The sequence below is a fragment of the Mirounga angustirostris genome, unplaced genomic scaffold (genome assembly GCF_029215605.1).
Source record: "Mirounga angustirostris isolate CCGP_5_RB_7025 unplaced genomic scaffold, mMirAng1.0.hap1 SCAF_5, whole genome shotgun sequence".
NCBI lineage: Eukaryota > Metazoa > Chordata > Mammalia > Carnivora > Phocidae > Mirounga > Mirounga angustirostris.
In genome coordinates, this window is record NW_026991713.1 from 7,247,716 (window position 1) to 7,272,376 (window position 24,661).

The window sequence follows — 24,661 nt, forward strand, 5'->3', positions numbered from 1 at the left end:
CAAAGTTAGGGCTCTTTATTCAGACAGTAAAGCACAGCAAAGTGGGAGGGCTATGCTGTCTCCACGGCAACAGAACATCTCATAAATGTAAAGTCCTTGGCTTCTATCAGGCAGACTCTTCCTGGCTCAGGAGAAACCTGTTTTAACTTGATGAGAATAAAACCAGGCAGCCTGGCTAGAGTGCAGAAGCGGGGGCTGGCCGGCTGGTCAGTTCTGGAAGTGCTTAGTGAGTGTGTCCAGCAGCTCCTGCTTCTTCAACCCACCCCTCAGCCCGTACACCCTGCAGGCTTCCTTCAGCACGGGCACAGTGAGCTTACCCAGCGTGCCCTTGCTCACATGGGCCTTCAGATCCTCTTCAGATAACTCCATCTTGGGCCTTTTGCTGCCAGAACCTTCATCATCTGGGGGAAAAGGTCAGGAGGGAATGACTGGAAATGCTACCAGTAGCAACCAGCTACACTGCACAGGGGCCCTCCTATGATCTGGGCTGCAGCTAACCACCTTCCATAAGGCTGTGATGCCCACCTAGAACCCCACGGGAGGGTGGCTTTTGGTTCTTTGGTTTTGTAAGGTTTACTTATTTGAGAGGGAGAAAGAGTGCGGCGGGGAGGGGCAGAGGGAGAGACTCTGAAGCAGACTCCATACTGAGCCCAATATGGGGCTGGATCCCACGACCCCAACATCAGGACCTGAGCCGAAATCAAGAGCTGGACGGTTAACCGACTGCACCACCGAGTCGCCCCTGGAGGGTGTTTTGATAAGACAGCTTATCAGCTAAAGTCAAAACTGTACCACCCTGAGAAGGGAGTTCAAAGTAGTGTAAGTGCCCCAGTTTACCCAAAATGGGTGCTCACTCTGGGTAAGTCATTCATTCCTTCCTTCATTGAAAAAGCACTTACCGAGCGCTGTGTAAAGTACTAGGGCACCATACTCGGTGGTCAGAAAGTGCAAGCAGAGGGGGATAAACAAGCAAATCACTGGGGCGCCCGGGTGGCTCAGTCGGTGAAGCGTCTGCCTTCGGCTCAGGTCATGATCCCAGGGTCCTGGGATCGAGCCCCGCATCGGGCTCCCTGCTCCGCGGAGAGCCTGCTTTTCCCTCTCCCACTCCCCCTGCTTGTGTTCCCTCTGTTGCTGTCTCTCTCGCTCTAATAAATACATAAAATCTTAAAAAAAAAAAAAAAAAGTAAAGTGTGCACAGGTGTGAAGAGCTATGACAGCAGTTCCCAGAGGACACTGTAAGAGTCACTTCAGATGCAAAAGAGAGAAAGCTCCATGGCCACCAACCCAGGCTCTCACAGCTCCACTTCCTTGTAGGGCTGCTAGGCAAGCAAAGCCCACATCTGGCTTGACTAGACCAAAAATAGCCCCAAAATGTACAACCTAAGCCAGAACTATTCCCCCATGCTAAGGAACTCACAACATGTCGTCCTGAAAAAGACGAGAATCATGGTAAAGAGTATTTTGGGTCTAGTGGTAAGAAAAAGGATAGTAAAGAAAAAGATGGTTAAAGAAAAAATGGTTAAAGCCAATCACTGGAAGTTCACAGAAAAAAAAGTCCAATAAAACTACATCTCATTTGGGACGCCTGGGTGGCTCAGTCAGTTAAGTGTCCGACTCTTGATCTTAGCACAGGTCTTGATCTCAGGGTTGTGAGTTCAAGCCCCACATTGAGCTCCACGCTGGGCATGGAGATAACTTAAAATAAAAAAAAATTTTTTTAATTAAAATTAAAAAACAAAACTACATCTCATTCATAACTGGAAAATTGCAAATGAACATAGGATATAGTTTTCCCTCTCTTTTTTTTTTTTTTTTTAAGACTTTATTTGAGAGAGAGAGACACAGTGGGAGAGGGAGAAGCAGGCTTCCCACGGAGCTGAGAGCCCGACGTGGGGCTCGATCCCAGGACCCTGGGATCATGACCTGAACTGAAGGCAGACGCTTAATGGCTGAGCCACCCAGGCGCCCCTCCCTCTATTATTCTTAGTGAAAAAACGAAATAGTATATCAAGTCCAGTACAGGTAAGAATGTAGGGAAATACACTCACTCTTTCTTGAATAGGATATAAATTGTATCACTTTTTCAGAGGCCACCTGGCAATTCTTTTTTTTTTCTTTAAAGATTTTATTTGAAAGAGGGAATGAGAGAGAGAGCATGAGAGAGAGGAGGGTCAGAAGGAGAAGCAGACTCCCCGCTGAGCAGGGAGCCCGATGCGGGACTCAATCCGGGATGATCCGGGGACTGCAGGATCATGACCTGAGCTGAAGGCAGTCGCCCAACCAACTGAGCCACCCAGGCGCCCCCAATTGGCAATTCTGATCAGAATTTTAAATGTCGACACCTTGACCCAGCAATACCACTGCTAGGAATTTATCCTAGATAAACTATGGATCCACTCACACAAGAACGCAACGGTGGTTCATGTTCACTGCAGCCTACCCATCAAGAAAGGTCTGGTTGAACAAACTGTTTACATCTATCCAGTGAAGTACTCTGGAGCCTTGTTTTTTAAATACAGTCGTAGCTTTGTATGGACATAACTCTTCAACATATGTAGCTAAGTAAGAAAATAAACTAGAAAACAAAGTGAATACTAGTCCATTTGTGCTGAAATATGTATGTCTGTATTAAATATGTAGGTTTGTATAGAAATTTCTGAAGGGACATGATCCTCTGTGATAGGACCATAAAGTCAACTTTAAAAAATAACCCAGTTCCTCACCTTGTTTCCGCTTGGGAACTTTTCCTTCAGGATTATAATCCGGTGGGTAGACAAGCTCCTTAAACTCATTCACCAGGGAGCCCAGTCTTTTATCTATTGCTTCAATTTTAGGCACTAGAAAATCAAAACACAAGAAGAGTGGCCAGGTGAGTCACGAGTCCTGGCTTCCTGTCCAGTTCCAAGTCTACGGGGACCAGAGGAGAAAGCACCTAACTGCTGGGGTTGGGGGAAGTCCCGGGAGGGTCCAGGAGGACGCAACTGACCTGGCCATGAATGCCTCTCTAATATTGATCAAGTACCTTCTAACAATCGCATTTAATGAGCACTTACTACAGCCAGGCACCCTTCTAAATGCTTTAAACTTATTTTTTAATTTAATCCTCTAGAGGGTAGGTAAATTTGTCTCCCTGTTTTACAGAGGAAAGCCAAGAGGTTAAATGACTTGCCCGAGGCCAACGAGCTGGGAGTGATAGAGTTACAAACTGGGCTAGATTCTGGGGTTTCAAACCAGAGTCTGTGCCCCCAGTGGGCTTACAGTCTAGTCAGGGTAAGGAGGTGGTGGAAACATAAATGCAGTAGGTGGTAATGCCATGAAGGGACTGAACAAGGCACACTGGGAGCGAGGGAGGGGTCAGGAAAGACTTTCCGCAGCCGGGTCTGGGAAGCTGAGCGCTCTGTTCCTCAGGCAGATACTATTCCAAGCAGCAGAAGGCACAGAAGAAAGAAAGGGCAGGTGACATACAGCTTGAAGGTAGAAGGTCAGGAGGGCAGGACCAGCGAGGAGGCTGGAATTCCAGGCAGTCATGGCGAGGTCATGGAAGCCTTGAACGCCCGCACGGGACTTAAGACATTATCCTGAGAACAGTGGGGAAACTGAAGGGCTATGAGCAGGGGGACGGGGACATGACCCCAACTGCATTTTAGAAAGATCCCCTGGAGCTGTGTGTGGAGTATGACCTGAAGGACGATGAGACAGCAGTTGGGGAGAAGGGCCCATAAACCCAAGAAGGGCCCATAAACCCGAGAAGCGGCAGAACTGACGGACGTACAGACGGAATGTGGGTGTCGGGACAGCCAGTGGAGAGGTGGTGGCTCGCTGGGAGGCCAGGAACATTCGCCAAGACCAACACAACAGGAACAAGATATCTCTGGGGGAAAGACAGTATTTGTGTTACCTTACCACTGCGTACAGTTTGTGGAGCTGTGACCTGAGCCGTGTCACATCGAGGGCAGGCCTGAGGAGAGGAGTCTCATCACCTCCTCACATGGCCACGTTTGCAAAGTACTGAGGGGAGCTCCTGGCACAATGTCACGGCCAAACTGGGCTCCGGCCAAGTCGGAAGCCCCCTGTCCCAGACTACATGAGCGTATGCAAGAACTCTGGTTCTCCACCTGGGAACCAGCTAGGACTTTTAAGAAACACTGATGCTCAAACCCTTCCCCCAGAGATTCTGATTTAACTGGTCTGCAGCTGAGGCCTAAACAGCCAGATTTTTTTTAAGTCCCCCAGACAATTCTGTTGTAGGCCCAAGTTGAGAACCAATGTGCTAGAGGTCGGGGCATGTCTCAAAATCACCTGGAAGGCTTGTTGTAAAACACAGATTGCTGGGTCCCAAGCTGTTTCAGAATTAGTCGGCTTGGGAAAGGGCTCAAAACTGGCCTTTCTGACAAGTTTCCCGGTCATGCCAGTGCTGCTGGCCCGGGGAGCACACGCAGAACCCCTGGGGTAGCCTGCGGAGGCCACCGAGGGAGAAGTGAGGTGACAGAGAAAGATGGGGCCCAAGGTCACCTAGAGCGAAGACCGCAATCGTGAGTCTTCAGTAAGTGATTTACGAAGAGAAAGCCATTATCACTGTGTCGGAGGGAAGCAGAGACACGTCGGAGTAGAGCTGAGTGAAGAACATGAAAGGGCAAAGAGTCAAAGCTGTCCGAGGTCTGAGTGGTAGGAAAGCTGGGTGGCGCAGCAGATGGCCACCGGCAGGGCAGCTGCGGTTCCAGCCAGAGCCAAGCAGAAAGGACGGCTGGGGACACAGGCTCGGGAGTCATGGACATGAGAGAGGACGCTGGAGGCCATAGGAGCGGACAAGATAACGAACAGAAAGGGAGAGCAGAGGGGCTGAGGAGTTAGAGGGAACATCACAGCAGCCAAAAGTGTTTTGAAAATAGAGGCAGGAAGAGAAAACACGACTTGCAGTAAAATTACAGGACAGGCGCCAGGATGCAAGAGGCCAAGGCCATGGTAAGGAACAGAGAGGACGCTGCGGAATAACGGGGAAACACCGTGTCCTGAGCACTTCCTGAGCATCAGGACCGAGATGTGGTTAATCCCTTGTAAGAACAACTCACTGTCCCTATTTTACCCATAAAGAAACTGAGTTTCAGGGAGATTAATGAGATCCCAAGGCTAATCAAGTATGTGGCAAAGCTGGGATTCAAATCTGTATCAGCTGTTTCCGAAGCCCGAGTCCTTCACCACCTTGCTGGAGACCAGGCCACTTAACTTCCTGATTCGCTAAAGGCCACCAAGAAAGACAGGCCGCGTCACCCCAGCCCTGCCCTCCCGCCGGATCCGCAGCACAGGTATACCAGCTCTTACAGCGCTCGTGCGGGGCTGCTTGGTCTAGCGTAAGAGAGATCATTAATAACTGCAGAGCTGAGCAGGCCACACTAATTGCTCGGATCTTTTCAACCTCTGTCAAGAGCCCTCATTAAGTCCCATCTGTTTCCTGCTGGGTGTTTACTGACATCACTAAACTGCGCATGTGCTCTCGTGAAATATGTAAGAGAATCACAGTCAAGAAAGGGCCAGGTAGCGAGCTCAGAGCTCGACCGAGGGAGGCCAGGCGCATCTCCCCGATGCTGGGTAACGAGGTGGATCTTCTCAGGTAGAGCACGCAGTCTGCACCGTGGTGCCGAGCACGGGCTCCAGGCCAGACTCCCTGGATTCTAAACCTAGATCCACCGCTCACCACTTCGTGCCTCGGCACATCACTCCCTTCTCTAGAAAACAAGGCCGACAGCAGCGCCTACCTCGTAGTTACGAGAATTAAATGAGTCAACAACATATAGGACAACAGTGCCTGGGACACAGTGAGCGCTCAATAAATGTTACAGATTATCATTACTTCTTTTACTTTTACCAACATGTAGTCATGAGGTGGCCGCCTCATTCAAAGGCAGGTCTCAGAAGCCTGGCACTTTGCTCTCCTCTCACGACAGAACCAGCCAAATCTGCTCCGAGGCGGTCTACGCTGGACTAGAAAATCTCTCGGACATGGCTGGAACAAGGAGGTTAAATCTTTAGAGGGTGCTAGGACATGCATCCACCTTTCTGGTCCAGAGTGGGGTTGTTATGAAAAGCTCCCGCGGAAAGAACCACCGAGCTTCGCCACAGCCTTCTTACGTGTCAGATCCACCGCTTGCTCGGGCTCCATGAGGTCCAAAGCCAGCGCCTCCAGGTTCCTGAAGTGTTGCTGCAGCACTGGGTTCTCGAAGCTGTCACTTCTAGTAAAACAATCATAGTAGCATAAATACACTGAAACAACGGAACATTTAAAAAATAAATGAATAAAATTATTAAATAAACCCGACTGGGGGCGCCTGGGTGGCTCAGTCGTTGAGCTTCTGCCTTCGGCTCAGGTCATGATCCCAGGGTCCTAGGATCGAGCCCCGCATCGGGCTCCCTGCTCAGCGGGAAGCCTGCTTCTCCCTCTCCCACTCCCCCTGCCTGTGTTCCCTCTCTCGCTGGCACTCTCTCTGTGTCAAATAAAATCTTTTTAAAAAATAAATAAATAAATAAACCTGACTGAGGCAGCACAGGCCCGGGGTCGGCTGAGGAAAACAGCCCAAATCAAACAGTGGGGAATCTTGTCTCTTGAGTCAACTTTTCTCTCTCCAATTTTCAATTTATTGGGAATCCAAAAGCTAATTTAGAAGCAAACACCTGCCCATCTGTCTGTCACGAGAAGCAGTGGGCAGAGAGAGACATGGAGGAGGCAGGGCCGTGAAGTACGAAAACACGACAAAGGAGAGAAGGTGCGACATGGGGAGAGAAAGAACCCAAACACTCTTTCTCCCCACGCTCAGCAGCAGCTGAGAGTAAAAGAATCCTCTCACCTCAGGAGACAGTTCCAGAAGAAAGCCTGAGGTGGACCCACTACTCACCTGTAGTTGAAACGGAGCTTCTGAACAATAGCCTTCATCTTGTCTATCTGCTCTGGGTTCGCCATGACTTTTTCGGTAAAGGGCACCTTCCGTTTATCATCAGCGTAGGGTAAGAAGACAAGCTGGAAGCCTGAAGAAGGGAGGTAAAATTTTCTGAGATTTGACTTCACAAAAGGTTTCAGTTACCGAGTTGTCATTTGCCTCTCAACTCCAAATTCGCCCTTCTAGACCTGTGATGCTGGGGCTGGGACCCTGCCAACCCTGCTTCTCCTTTATCAGCTGATTCCTGTGAGCATCTGCCTGACCGACTCCCTCTGGGGCCTGCAGAGCAGAGAGGGAGGCAGGAGTACTCCTTCCCGGGCCGTCCCGTCCCTGCCGGCCTTGCCCCAGCCATCGCTCTCTGTCAGGGCCCTTCACCTGCCTGGAACAGTTGGTTCCAGCCTCCAGCTTTCTTGACTCCCCAGAGCCAGCTGGGCAGCGGCGCCTCCCTGGAGGGCTGAGTCCCAGCTCCATGGGGCCCTCCGAGCTCCAGCCTCTCCCCTCGGTTCCCCCATCCCCACCCCACGCTCAAAGGAAAGAGGAAGGGTTATCCGGCTGCTCTTGTTCCAGGTTCTAAGAGAGTCAAAAACCTAGACTAGAACCAACGGCTGCTGCCAGGTGAAGGGCCCTTGCTCGCAAAGCCAACAGCGCTGAGTAAGTGGAAGGAGCAAGTCCCTTTGCTCTCCTCTGCCCTACGGTCTCCCTCGAGCACCCAGTACTGACACAGCCTACAGACAGTCGGCTGGCAAAGGAGGAAACTGGGTTTGGAGAGTGTCAGCCTCAGCAGCACAGAGCGTAATAGGAGGAATTTGGAGCTGAGAGACAAGAGCTTACTAAGTGACATACAAAGCTATTCCTCAGCCGTCTGATCACCAGGGTTACAAATATAACATTTTCAAAGAGTTACTTTATAGTTCATTTTTATTAGCATGGCTAAGGAAGAAAGAAGACTACCTACCATCTCTTGGCTACTTTGTACTAGTCACTTATACAACCTTAAGAGTAAGGTGTTCCAGAATTCTCATCTTTGCAGATAAGGAATATAAGGAGACAGGTTAAATTATTTGCCCAAGTCGGCCAGGTAACAAGTGGCAGAGGTGGGCCTGAAACAAAAGAAAGTAAACTTTCGGGGCGCCTGGGTGGCTCAGTTGGTTAAGCGACTGCCTTCGGCTCAGGTCATGATCTTGGAGTCCCTGGATCGAGTCCCGCATCGGGCTCCCTGTTCAGCAGGGAGTCTGCTTCTCCCTGACCCTCCCCCCTCTCATGTGCTCTCTCTCTCTCTCATTCTCTCTCTTTCAAATGAATAAAATCTTAAAAAAAAAAAAAAAGAAAGTAAACTTTCCCACACATAAGAATAAGTCAAGTCTGACTTCAAAACCCATGGTCTTTCTGCTACACCTCATTGCCTTGGTGTATACAGAGGATAAACCAAATGTTAAACATTGCAAAGGTGCTAACAATGGCTTTTAGTAAAGCTGCCAGCAGTTGAGCCATAAACTTTGTCAGTAACCTGCAAACAGTCCCTAAGCAGCCAACGCTCAATCATGGCTGCAGAGCTGCCTGGTACAGTTGCACATGCTGTGCACTGCACAACCATATTTGGCAGCTTTACCTGGCTCTGCATCAAATCCACCTGTGAAACCCTAAAAATACACCTTTTCCAGACCCCATTCCTGGAGACTCTGGTTCAGCAGGTCTGAGTTGGGATCCTATGAGGGATTCCAAAGTCTGAACAAGGTTCAGAAGCACTGAAAAGATCTCTTCCACATACCTGGGGGAGTCACCTGAATTTTCTGCTCATCTAGCTCCTCTTCCTGTGGCAACAAGGCCACAAAATAAGGAGGGATGTTCCGACGGGGGGTGTATCTGCACACTGCCATGACCTCCTTCTCCAGACACTTGGTGAGGAGAGCACTGAACAGGGTTGAGCTCCCTGGAAAACAAACATCCCAGGAGTCTGCATCCTAAAGATATCTCCTCCTCGTTTCCCTCTTAGCCCATGTTATAAGCTTACAATTTCTCTTCCATTTTCTTAAAAGGGCTTATGATACTTCATTAGGTAAGGTGTGATGAGCCCAGAGCTGAAGGGAAAGTGGGGACAGCAGAGGTGCAGAAAGGAAGAGAAAGGAAAGCAATGAGAGATCAGATGCCTCAAACACTCCATTTCAGAGTGTGAATTATTAATATTAGTTCACTTTTACTATCTTTAGACTAATGATATAAGCCCCAGTTACTCATAAAAGCCAACCAGGTCAAATCCAGGGGTTCATTAGCTATAGCACAGAGGAATATAGGTCTGGACAAACACAATGACCTAGTTCATAGCATCTTTAATTGCCAACACTAGGGAACAAACTGGGTTTTTCTTTTCTTTTTAATTCTCTATCTGATGCCTCAAAGAAAGACTTCCAGAGGAAGTAAGTTTTAAAAATTCTAATTCCATATCCCCTCCTGGATGTTTACAATGCGTATCAGTGTATTATAGGTCCTAAAGAAATCTCTAATTTTGTTTAGTCCCGAATTTCCAAAACTTATCTGAGCATGAAAAACTTTCAAAATACCCCCTTAATACGTACATCCTATCCAGGTTCCAAGCAGAACTACCTTCTGTTACTCATTCATTTACCCTCAGTCTACACCACATACCATTCACCAGGGACTCTTCGGGGTACACGAACAGGGAGGGCCTCAGGTAATGGTGCTTCTTCAACAATATCAAGGGCTTGAAACCGATGAGAATCAAACCTGGTTCATCAAAGCGTTTCAGCTCTTCTGTTTCCTCTTTCTCTAGTACAATCTGACGACTCCCATAGTTCTAAAGGAAGGGGAACATGAGGGCCATGTACACAGGCTACGTGGAGATGCAAAGTGATTGCCACACGACCCTAGCAAGTTAAAATCAGCTTTCTTCTAAGGAACAGGAAGATGGCTCACCAAGGGCATCTTCCTCCTACCGTGGGGAATGAACATTTACTGAGTGCTTGCCAGGCACCTTATATTCGTCATCCAATTTATCTTGTGTGTCCAGCCTAGGCGATAGATGTTAAAAACTGTTTTACAGATGAGTGAACTGAGTCTTGATGGTTGGTAACTTGCTCCAGGTTACATAATTGAATTGGGCTTTAAACCACCAGCTCTCTGGTGCTGAAGGCCATTCTCTTCAGGCATTTATTCGAACCCTCAGCATCATCCCTGACCCACAAAGGAAGCTCAAAACACGCCTATTTATCAAGAGGACACATGTCAGGTACTGTGGTAGGTCTGAGAAAACACGCACATTAAGTATTACTTTCAAACTTTAATTTTGCACTGTGGTCATAGATATACGACTGTCAACAGAATTTAGCAAGAGTCCAATTTGAGTTTAATCAACAAAACAGAGCCCTCAAGTTTTTTCGAAGGCATACTGGATCACGAAAGAAACTCCATGACCAGAAGAGCTACTACCTATGAATAAACCAACGTGGATAACGAGTTACTTCCAAAATGGAAGAGGAAATTTCTTGTCTTCTCCTTCAAAAAGTAGAGCAAAACACTCTGGCTTGAGATTTGTGCTCTAAAAAATATCTCATGGGTTGAATCAAAATAATATTTAATTTTAGCCACTTAGTTGATCCTTCTAGGTCCTGAACTTATGCAAAAAAATCTCAGATTCTCTCCCACATTTTGCATTAATTAAAAGGATGACTCATTTGATTTTAATTTCAGATATCCAATCCTTCCACAGATTGAACAAAGGTGAGAGAATGAAGAAAGATAATGTTCTGCATTCTTAGTCTGTCCTTCAGATTAAGAAAGGCACATGTGTATCATTTCAAAGCACAGGAAAAAATTTGGTTTGGGGAAAAAAAAAAACTCTCCCTAAAATAAAGTGCACTTCACACCTAACACACTTTCCCTAGCCCATCTCCCTAGTTAACTATAAAGCATTTTCAGGGCGCCTGGGTGGCTCAGTTGTTAAGCGTCTGCCTTCGGCTCAGGTTATGATCCCAGGGTTCTGGGATCGAGCCCCGCACTGGGCTCCCTGCTCCGCGGGAAGCCTGCTTCTCCCTCTCCCACTCCCCCTGCTTGTGCTCTCTCTCTCGCTGTGTCTCTCTCTGTCAAATAAATAAATCTTTAAAAAAAAAAACAAACTATAAAGCATTTTCTGCTACTGTACCCAAGCAAGGAATTCGACTGTTAGAGCAGAATGCAAAGAGTGATCAAGGGCTAAAGTTTCCACTGACATTTTTTTCAAACACTGGTTCCAACTTTCTAGCTGTCAAAGTATCAACGATCTAGATGCTGGGGCACCTGGCTGGCTCAGCTGGAGAAGCATGCAACTCTTAATCTCGGGGTTGTAAATTCAAGCTCTACGTTGCCTGTAGAGATTACTTAAAAATAAAATCTTAAAAAAAAAAAAAAAATGATCAGGGTGCTTGGGTGGCTCAGTCGGTTAAGGATCTGCCTTTGGCTCAGGTCATGATCCCAGGGTCCTGGAATCAAGCCCTTTGTTGGGCTCCCTGCTCAGCGGGGAGTCTGCTTCTCCCTCTCCCTCTGCCCCTCCCCCTGCTCCTGCTGTCTCTCTCTCTCTCTCTGTCTCTCAAATAAATAAATAAAATCTTTAAAACAAAACATCTAGATGCCAGAGTTCCAAAGAGGAATGGCTTTGTGTTTTAACAGCTTAGCTACAAAGATGCACACAGAAAGGTATTTAACTGGTTAGGCTAAATCAAGGTCTCCCTCCCTGTTAACTCTTCAATGGGACAAAATTCAGTAAGAAGGTAGGCCTACCTGAGACCTCTTGGTGTCGTTAGGCAGAAGCAAACTGCCCGTATTTACATTAAACGTCCGGGTCTTGGATTTCACTGGTTCATTGGTTTCCCGATAAAGCCTCACAGGAGGAGGTTTGACAGCCTTCTGGACCATATTATACATGCCGACAGTGAGTGCTATATCTTTGCTGAGCTTAAGCTTCAACCTGGGGGAGAGAAAAACAAAAAACCATGGAAAGATTATGCTTTCCTAGCTAAAATTCTTTTGTGGCACCCAAGCCTTATTTTATTCTCTCCATAATCCAAATTTCTCGAATATAAATATAACAGTTTTAATAATAGAGTTTGCTATAATACTATCTCAGGGTCTATACCACAAAAATTCGTTTCAGAATATACTGTTAACTACTTAAAATAATGATGAAGAGTGTACTGTAATAAAAATAATAATGATTGTTTTGGGGTGCCTGGGTAGCTCAGTCGGTTAAGCATCCAACTTTTGATTTCAGCTCAGGTCATCGATCTCAGGGTTGGGGGATGTGAGATCAAGCCCCACACTGGGTTCTGCACTCAGCGGGCAGTCTGCTTCTCTCCCTCTCTCCCTCCGCCCCGATGCTCTCTCTCTAGAACAAACAAACAAAAAGATTCTCTCTCCCTCTCCCTCTGCCCCCCCCCCGCCACGCTCTCTCTCTCTAAAACAAATAAATCGGGGGGGAAAAAAAAAAGATTCTCTCTCTGTCTTCCTCTGTCCCTCCCCCGCCATGTGCACACATGTTCTCTTTCTCTCTTTAAAAAAAAAAGGGGCGGGGCGCCTGGGTGGCTCAGTTGGTTGGGCGACTGCCTTCGGCTCAGGTCATGATCCTGGAGTCCCGGGATCGAGTCCCGCATCGGGCTCCCTGCTCGGCGGGGAACCTGCTTCTCCCTCTGACCCTCCCCCATCTCGTGCTCTCTCTCTCTGTCTCATTCTTTCTCTCAAATAAATAAATAAAATCTTTTATAAAAAAAAAAAAGGGCGTCTGGGTGGCTCAGTCATTAAGCGTCTGCCTTCGGCTCAGTTCATGATCTCAGTGTCCTGGGATCGAGCCCCACATCGGGCTCCCCCTGCTTAGCGGGGAGCCTGCTTCTCCCTCTCCCTCTGCATGCTGTTCCCCCTGCTGGTACTCTCTCTCTCTCTCGCTCCATCTCTCTCAAATAAATAAAATCTTAAAAAAGATATAAATTAGTATGTTAACAAAGAACTCAGGACAGTGCCTGGCATACAATAACCATGCAATACAATAATTCCATTATTTGATTATAGTGGGAACATTAATCATTTTTTAAGCTAAGGCATTATTAATTCTCAAACAGTTCCAATTTATTATTCCTCTCAAGTATCCTGTAACAACTCTTCCACAGAATAACACTAGCAGCTAACATTTGTAAATAATTACCATGCGCCATGCGCTATGCCTGGGTTATCTCAATACAGCCGTCCTGTGAGGAGGGACCATTTTTGCCCCCATTTTACTGAGGTCCAGAGAAGTTACATGACTTGCCCCAGGATGCCCAGCAGAAGGACCAGGACTACAATCCAAGCCAACCTGACTCCAGGACCTACATTTAACCACTATTTTACCCTCTCTGCCATCCCCACCAAAATGTGTGCTACATTTCCAAACTGTAGTAACAATACTCCATTATTTCAGGAAGGAGGAGAGATGCCAGGGTGTTTGTGTGAAGAAAAAGAAATCATTCCTAAGGGGGAAAGGAGAGCCAACAGCCAAACTACAGCTGTAGCAATGGGCTGGTGTGTGGTTTCCCTAAAATCATTTCATGGGCTTTCTAGTAGAATTGTCAGTAATCTCTTGAAAACTGCTCAAAAACTACCGATGGTCATATTTCCCTATGTTGAGGAACCTAGTCTAAAATGAAAGCCTGGGACGCCTAGGTGGCTCAGTTGGTTAAGTGTCTGCCTTCAGCTCGGGTCATGGTCCCGGGGTCCTGGGATCCAGTCCCGTGTTGGGCTCTCTGCTCCACAGGGAGCCTGCTTCTCCCTCTCCCTCTGCCTGCCGCTCCCCCTGCTTTGTGACCTCTCTCTCTGATAAATAAATAAAATCTTTTTTTTTTTTAAGATTTTATTTATTTGACAGAGAGAGAGAGAGCACAAGTAGGCAGAGAGGCAGGCAGAGGGAGAGGGAGAAGCAGGCTCTCCGCCGAGCAGGGAGCCGGACGTGGGGCTCGATCCCAGGACCCCGGGATCATGACCTGAGCTGAAGGCAGATGCTTAAACCAACTGAGCCACCCAGGCGCCCCAATAAATAAAATCTTTGAAAAAATAAATAAAAATAGGGGCGCCTGGGTGGCTCAGTTGTTAAGCGTCTGCCTTCAGCTCAGGTCATGGTCCCAGGGTCCTGGGATCGAGCCCCACGTCCGGCTCCCTGCTCGGCGGAGAGCCTGCTTCTCCCTCTCCCACTCCCTCTGCTTGTGTCCCCTCTTTCGCTGTGTCTCTGTCAAATAAAATCTTTAAATAAATAAATAAATAAATAAAAATAAATTTAAAAAAATAAAATGAAAGCCTGATGTGACCTTTAGAAAGCAGAACGGGAGAGCCCTTGGGACTCTAAGGGCAAAGCTCTATAAGAGAAAGTAATTTAACAAGCTGGTTCCTGTTGGTCTCAAGTTTATGAGAAATCAGAATAACTCAACACCAGTGACAATAACTAGCACCCACTAAGTTTTTGCTCCATACCAGTATTACTGTTACCCACAATTTACGGAGGAGCAAGCAGATGACATACTAGTGACTGCATCTGAGGACAGCAGTAGGCCCCAGCTGTTTACCCCAATGAAGTGGAGACCCGTGTTATTCTGGAGAGCTAGCCTACCAGCTCTTGCCAGAGGAAGAGAAGCAGATATGCAAATATGCTAGGCTGAAATAAAGCAAGTTTTCAGTGAGGCACAAAGTGAGGCACTGAGGGTAAGTGGCCAGGGAAGCTCTCTCAAAGCAGCCCGGTGCTTACGATCAGGTAGGGCACTTGTGGGAGGCTGGCCCAGGTTCAGAGCACACCTGCAGAGCACGCGCTTCCTGGTCTCCTTGGCACGAACCTTCCTCAACAGGTCTTCCAGTTTGCTGGATTCCTCAAAGTGAACCCCTAGATCCTCATCCTCGGCTGTGCTGATGATATCTCGGTAAAACAAGGATATGTCAAAGCCCCCACGTTTCCTCAGGTGCATCAAGTCCAGGAAGATACCTGGGGCAAGGAAAACAAACGATTTGCGGCAAGCGAGAATTTTTTTCAGTTAAGCCCAAATATGCAAAGAAATAGATGGATTATTAACATTTTCGGGATGTACAGAATGGCTAAGGGAATGAGCTGCTATAAGGACAACTTATTCAATAGGCTCTGCACCCAATGTGGGGCTCAAACTCCCAACCCCAGGATCAAAAGTTGAATGCTCTACTGACTGAGCCAGCCACCACGCAGGGTAGAGCCCTTCAGAAAGCGAATGGCCTTTGGTTAAACGTTCAACTCTTGATTTCAGCTCGGGTCATGATCTCAGGGTTATGAGACTGAGCCCCGAGGCAGGCTCCACACTCAGCAGGGAGTGTGCGTCTCTCTCTCCTTCTCTCTGCCCCTCCCCCTGCTCATGCGCACGCTCCTCTCTCTAAAATAAATAAGTCTTTTTAAAAAAGAGAGAAAGTGAATGGCCTCATCATTTTCAGTAGGAATATTACACAGGTATCTCCCCCTGGCTTCATTTTATTCTTTCATTTCACACTCAGTGGAGAAAAACAAATGTTTGACATCCGCTATAAAGAAGCAGTAAGATTAAGTGCCCATTTAAAAGAACAGGGAAAATGCCAACCTGTGTCACGGAGATCCCCAGCTTTGGTCCTGGCCCGGCTGGCTTTGGCACTGTCACTGCCATGGGGGTCATCTTCATTGGTGAACAGCATGATCCTCTTATGGCTCATCTTGACCTGGACATCGCTAAACAGGTTGGCACAGACCCACAGCACTTCACTTAGTGAGTAGTCAGATCCATGGCCAATCAGGTCTTGGAAATGTTTTTTCCCCTGCTCCCCTTTAAACTGGTCAAGCTCAAGCACTCGTTTAGCACCTGATCAGAGACAGGGAAGTCAAGCAGGCAGAAAAATCAGAACAGAGTCAGTGCCGCATTTATCAGGCTAACAGAAGAGCCGAGGTCCCGTTCTCACCCCAAAAGTGTTCAACCCATAAAGTCCACATCCCAGGAAGAACCCTCCTGTGCAGGAAAGCATACTCTTAGTCAAGATGCCATCTACTTCCTTCTCCACATCCTTCTTTGTTCAGGGTAGTGACCTTCCAATGTAAGGGAAAAGCTGATCTTACACCTCTACTGACCTGGATTATCCAACTCCTGTAAGACGTAAATATTTTTGAAATTCACTGAATTTTTATCCTTCTCAGTACCATAGAACACCACTGCCAAGAGATCTTGATCACTGCTTATGATCTTATTGGTATACACACTGTGGATACACTGACAAAATCAAAACAAAAATGCAATTAATATTTAACTTGCCATTAAATTTAAACTCCATAAGTGCCTGGCACATAGTAGGTGCTTAATATATTTGCTGAATCTGTACATGGCATTAGATTAAGGCATGACCCCTACCTTCAGGAAAGTCATGAATCAGCAAGAGGGACAGGCATATATATTATGCTATAACAAAAGGCAGAGTGTGTTAAGTATATAACAGCAGTATAAGTAGTTCCTACGATAAGAAAACAGAGAATTAAAAACACGTATTAGTCAGAGAGGAAATTCTGCTATAAGAGGGAAAAACAGCCCAGTATGGGAATCAGAAAACCTGGATTGAATCCCACTGATGTCATTTACTTAATTGTCTGAGTTTGTAGAGGCCACCTGATCTTCCCTCAAGCAGCTTGAGACCAAGAAACAGAACGTACATATGTAAAATAATTATGTATGTGAAAGGTTTTAGCTAACAATAAGTAGATGTGACCCAAAAATAAGTCCGTAACTGCTAACAGCATCTTTTTTTTTCCTAACAGCATCTTTTAGAATAAAATTTGCTTAATTACACAATTAATGATGCCAGTATTCCAGGAAAGTCCTGTCTACCCATTTAAACTAATGTTAGCATCTGGTAAATCAGTGTCTCCTAAGAGCTGCTCAGTCCTGTGACCTACTTAATTCTGGAGGGTACTGACAACATCCAGTTTCTGAATCTACAAAGCTGAGAAATAATGCAACCATGGTTGACACCTCCCACCCTGTCCCCATGTCGGGTCTGAGACTCTACCCAGCCTCCCTCAACAGTAATTCTCTCCTTAAATGCAGAACTTCATGTATGTCTACTCATCGACAATAATCTGCATGGCAAGTAATTATTTCTACAAGTATTTTAATCTACCCTTTTCCTTTATTGAAGTATAGTTATTTTTTTTTTTTAAGATTTTTATTTATTTATTTATGAGAGACAGAGAGAGAGGCAGAGGGAGAAGCAGGCTCCCCGCTGAGCAGAGAGCCCGATGCGGGACTTGATCCCAGGACCCTGGGATCATGACCTGAGCCGAAGGCAGATGCTTAACCATCTGAGCCACCCAGGTGCCCTGAAGTATAGTTATAACACAACGTTACCTTAGTGGCCGGTGTACAACACAGCGATCTAACAAGTCTATGCATGATGCTGTGCTTGCCACATGTGTAGCTCCCATCTGTCACCATATAAAGCTATTACCATACCACTGACTATATTCCTTCTGCTGTACTTTTCATTCCCACAACTTTCTCTTTTTTTGACAGAGAGAGAGGTAATGAGAGCAGGAACACAAGCAGGGGGAGTGGGAGAGGGAGAAGCAGGCTTCCCGCTGAGCAGGGAGCCTGATGCGGGGCTCGATATGATGTCCCGGGCTGAAGGCAGGCTCTCAGCGACTGAGCCACCCAGGCACCCCTCATCCCAACTTTTAATCTACTTTGAGTAGTCTCTAAACATTTACAAAAATTTGGTGAGGGCTTCTTTTAAGTTCTAAGAATTAAAAATACAAAAAAAAAAAAATGTTTTTTTGAGAAAATGTTTTTTCATTGCTTATCAAATACATTATACTCATCTATGAATGTCTCACTTAGTTGCTACATAATACTACATTTTCTTCTGGGTTCTTTAGGCATTGAGGGTTCTAAGAACCCTCTGAAATTACACGTAGAAGTGTGAGTGTATCTTTTTGGAGATAGGGTACATAGCTTTCGCCACATCCTTCTTTTTTTTTGACAGAGAGAGATAGTGAGAGCAGGAACATCTGTGTTCCTGCTCTCACATGCTCAAAGAGGGTCACAATCCGAAAAAGGTTAAAGCAGTGATCCTCAAAAAGTGATCTCCAAACTAGCAACAGCAGCATCACCTGGGAACTTGCTGGAAATGCAAATTCTTGGTCCCAGCTCTAGACCTAATAGAACCAGAAATTCTGATTCTGGGGTAAGGCTCTGCATCTGTGCTAACAAGTCCTACAGATGATTCTGAAAACCACTGCTTTAAAGTTAAAGACTGGGGCGCCTGGGTGGCTCAGTCGTTAAGCATCTGCCTTCGGCTCAGGTCATGATCCCAGGGTCCTGGGATCGAGCCCCACATCAGGCTCCCTGCTCGGCGGAAAGCTTGCTTCTCCCTCTCCCACTCCCCCTGCTTGTGTTCCCTCTCTCGCTGTCTCTCTCTCCGTCAAATAAATAAATAAAACTTTAAAAATAAATAAATAAATAAAATAAAGTTAAGGCCTATTCTAATTCTTTTTCTAGATGCAAGATATTCTGATTTGCCAACCACAAGAACTGTTTATATACAAATCAGAACATCAGAAGCTTCTGTTTGGTTCCAAACTAAAAATATAAAACATAATATATATGATAAGTCTTCATAATTTATAATTCCTCTCTATAAAGAAATGGTAATCTTCTGGAGGTGGACTTCACATAACAAAATTAACCATTTTTATTTTATTTTTAAATAGGCTCCATACCCAGTGTAAGACTTGAACGCACAACCCCAAAATCAAGGGTCTCATGCTCTACTGACAGCCAGCCAGGAGCCCCCAAATTAACCATTTTATTTTATTTATTATTATTTTTAAAGATTTTATTTATTTATTTGACAGAGAGAGACACAGAGAGGGAACACAAGTAGGGGGAGTGGGAGAGGGAGAAGCAGGCTTCCCCGTGGAGCAGGGAGCCTGATGCGGGGCTCGATCCCAGGACCCTGGGATCAAGACCTGAGCCGAAGGCAGCCGCTTAACGACTGAGCCACCCAGGCGCCCCCCAAATTAACCATTTTAAAATGAGTAATTCAGTGGTATTTAATACATTCACAATGCTGGGCAACCACCACCACTATCTAGTTCTGAAACAATTTCATCACCCCAAAAGCAGACACCACTCTTACCATTAAGCAGCTGCTCCCCCCATTCTTCTGTCCCCATCCCCACTCCTGGTAACCACTAACTTACATTCTCCATGGATTATGTATTCTTTATTTCATTTAAATGTAACCAAAAACCATGTGACCTTTTGTCTGGCTTCTTTCACTTAACATGTTTTCAAGGTTCATTCACCTTGTGGTATCAATACGTCATTCCTTTTTATGGCTGAGAAATATTCCACTGCATGAATATACCTTTTGTTTATCCACTCAAAATGTTCAGGAATGAGATAGAGGTGGTGTACACAACATTATGAGTGACTAAAACCTTTGAATTGTTACCTTGAAATGGTTCATCTCATGTTATGTAAACTATACCTCAATTCAAAAAACAAAATATTGGGGCGCCTGGGTGGCACAGTTGGTTGAGCGTCAGACTCTTGGTTTTGGCTCAGGTCGTGATCGCAGAGTCGTGAAATCAAACCCCACATTGGGCTACTCGCTCAGCGGGGAGTCTGCTTGAGATTCTCTACCCCTCCCTGCCCCTCCCCCTGTTCACACTCTCTCTCTTCAATAAATCCTTTTTTTTTTTTTTAAGATTTTATTTATTTGACAGAGAGAGACATAGTGAGAGAGGGAACACAAGCAGGGGGAATGGGAGAGGGAGAAGCAGGCTTCCCGCGGAGCAGGGAGCCCAACGCGGGGCTCAATCCCAGGACCCTGAGATCATGACCTGAGCCGAAGGCAGACGCTTAACAACTGAGCCACCAGGCGCCCCTTAAATAAATAAATCTTTAAAAAAAAAAACAGAACAAAACAAAATATTTACTCCTTGATGTGGGAGGTACTATTATTCTCTCCATTATACAGATGAGGAAATAGATACCAAAAGGTTCAGCAACTCTTCTGACAGCATATAGTTTGTAAGTGACAGAATCAGGTCTTGAGTCCCTGTTTTTTACTCTATTGGGTATTTAGCTGGGAGAGGGATTGCTGGGTCATATGAGAATTCTATGTTTAACTCTTTGAGGAACTGCCACTCTGTTTTTCACAGTAGCCAATCCATCTCACATTCCCACCAGCAATGTAGGTTTCCAATTTCTCCGCATCCCTGCCAATGCTTCTTAGTATCCTTTTTTTTTTTCCCCTCTAAAATATAGCCATGCTAGTGGGTTGTGATACCTCACTGTGGTTTTGATTTGCTTTTCTCTAATGACTACAGATGTTGTACATCCTTTTGTGGGCTTCTTGGCCATCTGTAGATCTCTAGAGAAATGTACATTCAAATTCTATGCCCATTTTTAAATGAGGCTTTTTGTTGTAACCTTTTTTCAACCACAGGTAATACTCAACTTCTAAATACCAATTACAAGAGGACTCATTTTGACACCATAACCACTGGAACTTCCTTTCTTCCTTCACACGCACATCTCTATGGAAGGAGAAGCCCTTCTGTACCATCCAGGCTAACGCAGAAAGTGGGAGCAATGTATTCCTAGGGTCTGAAGTTCAAACACAGAATAAAATGGGCCTGTTCTCCAGCACTGCTACCTTTTTTTCAGCTCAGAATATAGGTAGCAATCCTGGGAGGCCAACCAACATTGATCATTCACAAACAAATTTTTCAAAGAGTCCATAATTTTTAGAGTGGTGTTAATACTTTTTTCTTTTTCTCCTTCTTTCTTTTTTTTAATTAAATAGAAGGTAGTCTTACCTGGATGCTCATGTCAAAAGGAGTCAGTTCAACTTCACCCTGAGATTCAAACATGGCCCTAGAACCATCAACCAAAAAAATCAAACTATCTCTTCCCGAATATGTATATTCTCCTATGGGGGAAAAAAAATAGAAGAAAATGTTTGCCCTTGTGTTCATATTTATCATGCTTATTATTCATATAAAACAAACAGAAAAAAGCCCATTACAATGCCCACCCTCCTCCCAAGGGTAACCACTATCCTGACTTTTTTTTTTTCTTTTTTTTTTTTTTAAGGTTTTTTTATTTATTTATCTGAGAGAGAGAATGGGAGACAGAGAGCATGAGAGGGGGAGGGTCAGAGGGAGAAGCAGACTCCCTGCCGAGCAGGGAGCCCGATGCGGGACTCGATCCTGGGACTCCAGGATCATGACCTGAGCCGAAGGCAGTCGCTTAACCGACTGAGCCACCCAGGTGCCCCACCACTATCCTGACTTTTAATAATCATTTCCTTATTTCTTTTATAGTTTATCATTCAAGTGAACATTACTAAACACTAGTTTTGACTTAAAAAAATGTTTTTGGGGACGCCTGGGTGGCTCAGTTAGTTAAGCATCTAACTCTTGATCTCAGCTCAGGTCTTGATCTCAGGGTCATGAGTTCAAGCCCCAAGTTGGGCTCCACGTTGGGCATGGAGCCTACTTAGAAAAAATAATTAGTTTTTGAAGCCTCTTAATCTATAGATACTCCCTCTGTCTTTGTGTCTTATAACTTATTTGTTGAAGAACCAGAATGTTGTGTTATGTAGTTTTCCACCTTCTGGATTTTGCTGACTGCATTCTTTTGGCGTAAATTGACACAATCCTCTGTCTTTCCTACTAAGGACCTAGAGAGGCTTCATCAGATTCAGGTGTTCTTTTTTCCTTATCATAGGCAATGCTGAGTTTTTTATAAAAACACATAAAATGGGGGCTCCTGGGTGGCTCAGTTGCATCTGCCTTCAGCTCAGGTCATGAGCTCAAGGTCCTAGGATCAAGCCCTGTGTCCCTCCCCCTCTGCCCTCCCCCCACCATGCACATGCACACACGCTCTCTCTCTCTCTCTCCCGTTCTCTCTCAAATAAATAAAATCTTTAAAAAAGAAACACACACACAAAAAAAATAAAAAATAAAAAAAATAAAAAATAAAAAAAATAAATAAACAGGGTGCCTGGGTGGCTCAGTTGGTTAAGCGACTGCCTTCGGCTCAGGTCATGACCCCGGAGTCCCTGGATCAAGTCCCGCATCGGGCTCCCTGCTCGGCAGGGCGTCTGCTTCTCCCTCTGACCCTCCCCCCTCTCATGTGCTTGCTCTCTCTCATTCTCTCTGTCTCAAATAAATAAATAAAAAATCTTTGGGAAAAAAAAAAAAAAACACACAGGGGCGCCTGGGTGGCTCAGTCGTTAAGCGTCTGCCTTCGGCTCAGGTCATGATCCCAGGGTCCTGGAATCGAGCCCCACATCGGGCTCCTGGAAGCTGGAAGCCTGCTTCTCCCTCTCCCACTCCCCCTGCTTGTGTTCCCTCTCTTGCTGTGTCTCTCTCTGTCAAATAAATAAAATCTTTAAAAAAATAAAAAAGAAACACATAAAATGTCTGGTTGTCTCCTTTTTTCACACTGCTGCTTTCTAATACAATAAATGTAATTACCCATCTGTAAAACAATATGTCAATTATGGGTCAAGAGTCCTAATAAAAAATTCTATCTTGACCCAGGGGAATTTTTTTTTTAATATTTTATTTATTTATTTGACAGAGAGAGAGAGAGCACAAGCAGGGGAAATGGCAGGCAGAGGGAGAAGGGGGCTTCCCGCCAAGCAGGGAGCCCGATGCGGGGCTCGATCCCAGGACCCTGGGATCATGACCTGAGCCGAAGGCAGCCGCTTAACTGGCTGAGCCACCCAGGCGCCCCTTGACCCAGTGAATTCTTTAGCATCCCAGTGAATTCAGTGAATTCTTTAGCAATCTAAAGAACATAAGATATGGGAAACTCCTTATACAAAATTTTCCACAATGTTGTTCATTAAAGTAAGAAATTGAAAATAACTAAAATGTCCAATGGAAGGCAGACTGAATAAATTACGGTACCTTTAAAATGAGTTATAAAGACAACATATACGTAGTTACATGGGAAAATATATCTATAACACATTAAGGAAAAAAGGCAGAACACAAAATTATGTATATATGTTTAAAATTCCTTTTGGAAGAAGACTGGTGCAAATTAAAATGAAAAAATATATATTCACTATGATTAACTATAAAAAATCAGATACAAAGAAAAACAGACATACATTAAGAAATATCAGAATGAAAGATGAAGGAAATTTCCTTTGATGAAGGAAATATGCAAAATGCTGGCAGGTAGCGTTAGGATGGTAGATTATATAGATCACAGTAAATTTTCTCTTTTTTTAATGTTATATATTTCCTATTTCTCACTTTTAGTAAAAACACTTTAAAATTTTCTTACCCAGGACTTAAATTCACCAGTATGTAGATTACATGTACCCCTTATTTCTCTTCCTTTATTGTGTTACTACCTTGCCTGAACATAACACTCCAAACATTGAGAGTGCGTCCCTGCCCCCGCCTCCATGGTGATAGAATGAGTCTTGTAACTGTGCTCCTCATGTTTTCGCTTTGGTTGCTACAGTTTCTGTAGGGTGAAGGCATTTTTATACTGAGGTCCTACAATGAGTAAAACAACCCTCCTGGGTGAGGAAGGGTCTTTCCTGAGCCACCTAAGGTGACAAAGGATACCAATGTTCAGGGTCATATACTGGAGCTCAACAGATGTCAAGCTACCAGTAACAGTGAAAGTTTAAGACTAGGAATGTCCCATAGACTAGAGTAGGACCTGAATAAAAGAGCCTTGGGTAGCTCTGCAAAGTTCAAAGGGATAAAAGCATTTGAGATTCTCTAGGGAGAGAAGGGTAGGCCATTACACAGCAGAGACAGTCGAGAAAGTCTTTCTTACACACAGAATAGTGCACACATTAAAGACACTTACCACCTGCTTCAAGGCCCTCTTCTTGTTCTTCTTCTTCATCGCCCTCGTTTTTGTAATAAGACTCCCAACCTGACATATTGTTTACTGCTCACCAAGTGAAAGAAAGTTATGATCAGGAAGAAGCAAATTTAAACCTAAAAAATATCGACTCTTAGGCTCCTTTGAGATCTGCCCTAAAGTCTCGAGGTTACTGATGAGGAATGGGGATGCTGGATCCTGCTGCCTCCAGAGCTCTCAGTAATTGAGATGCATTAGTATATGGTCATGGGCATCATTCCAGCAGCAGCCTCACCTCGTCTATCCCTTAAGGGCCGCTTCAGGACTGGTGGTGGCCCTCTGACTCGGGTGCTGGGGCAGCCCAACCTGGAGGTCCCGTCTGGCCTCCGGCACCATCTGAACCTACGGGATTCCTGCTCCAGAGTACTCGATCCTCTAGCGGACCTCATCCCGCCCCCAAATCTCCCCCAACTCCTCGCCAGCCACGCCCAGCGAGGGGTCTCACTGCAGGCGGGCCTCAAGGCCAGGTGCCACCTCCCACGGAGGGCACGGGGACCAGAAACTCTGTACCCCGCGGGTCTGCACACTTCGTGCTGACTCTGCCCCGCGGGGAGGCTAGAGGGACGCGCAAGACTAAGTGAACGAAGCAGGTCGAGGCCAGCCCCGGCCGGAAAGCAAGGGACACAGCGAACAGCCCCAACCTCCCTACCTTAGGCGCAAGGAAGAGATCAATTTGGACAGAAGGCGGGGCGCCGCGCACGCACGGGCTCCAATTCTCGCTCCCAATCAACGTCCCTTACGTCATCACGCATAGTGCGCACATTCCTCCTCAAGTTGACACGC

General features: G+C 45.7%; 1 protein-coding gene across 3 annotated transcripts; it reads right to left on the reverse strand.

Annotated features, from left to right (window-relative positions):
- XRCC6 (X-ray repair cross complementing 6) lies at positions 1-24,611 on the reverse strand. Of its 3 annotated transcripts, XM_045872429.3 has the most exons (14): positions 24,528-24,611; positions 23,822-23,905; positions 20,794-20,906; positions 16,048-16,186; positions 15,530-15,784; positions 14,730-14,913; positions 11,700-11,886; positions 9,573-9,741; positions 8,698-8,859; positions 6,888-7,017; positions 6,127-6,227; positions 3,773-3,871; positions 2,724-2,837; positions 1-401 (listed from the first exon to the last, which is right to left on the reverse strand). In XM_045872429.3, the coding sequence occupies exons 2-14, from the start codon at positions 23,895-23,897 to the stop codon at positions 208-210; spliced, it is 1,923 nt and encodes a 640-aa protein (XP_045728385.1). In that variant the 5' UTR covers positions 23,898-23,905; positions 24,528-24,611; the 3' UTR covers positions 1-207. The 3 variants fall into 3 exon arrangements, with proteins under 3 accessions (XP_045728385.1, XP_045728386.1, XP_045728387.1); XM_045872430.3 differs by lacking the exon at positions 24,528-24,611 and having other exon boundaries at positions 23,822-24,097; XM_045872431.3 differs by lacking the exons at positions 3,773-3,871; positions 24,528-24,611.
- Positions 24,612-24,661: the final 50 nt, after the last annotated feature.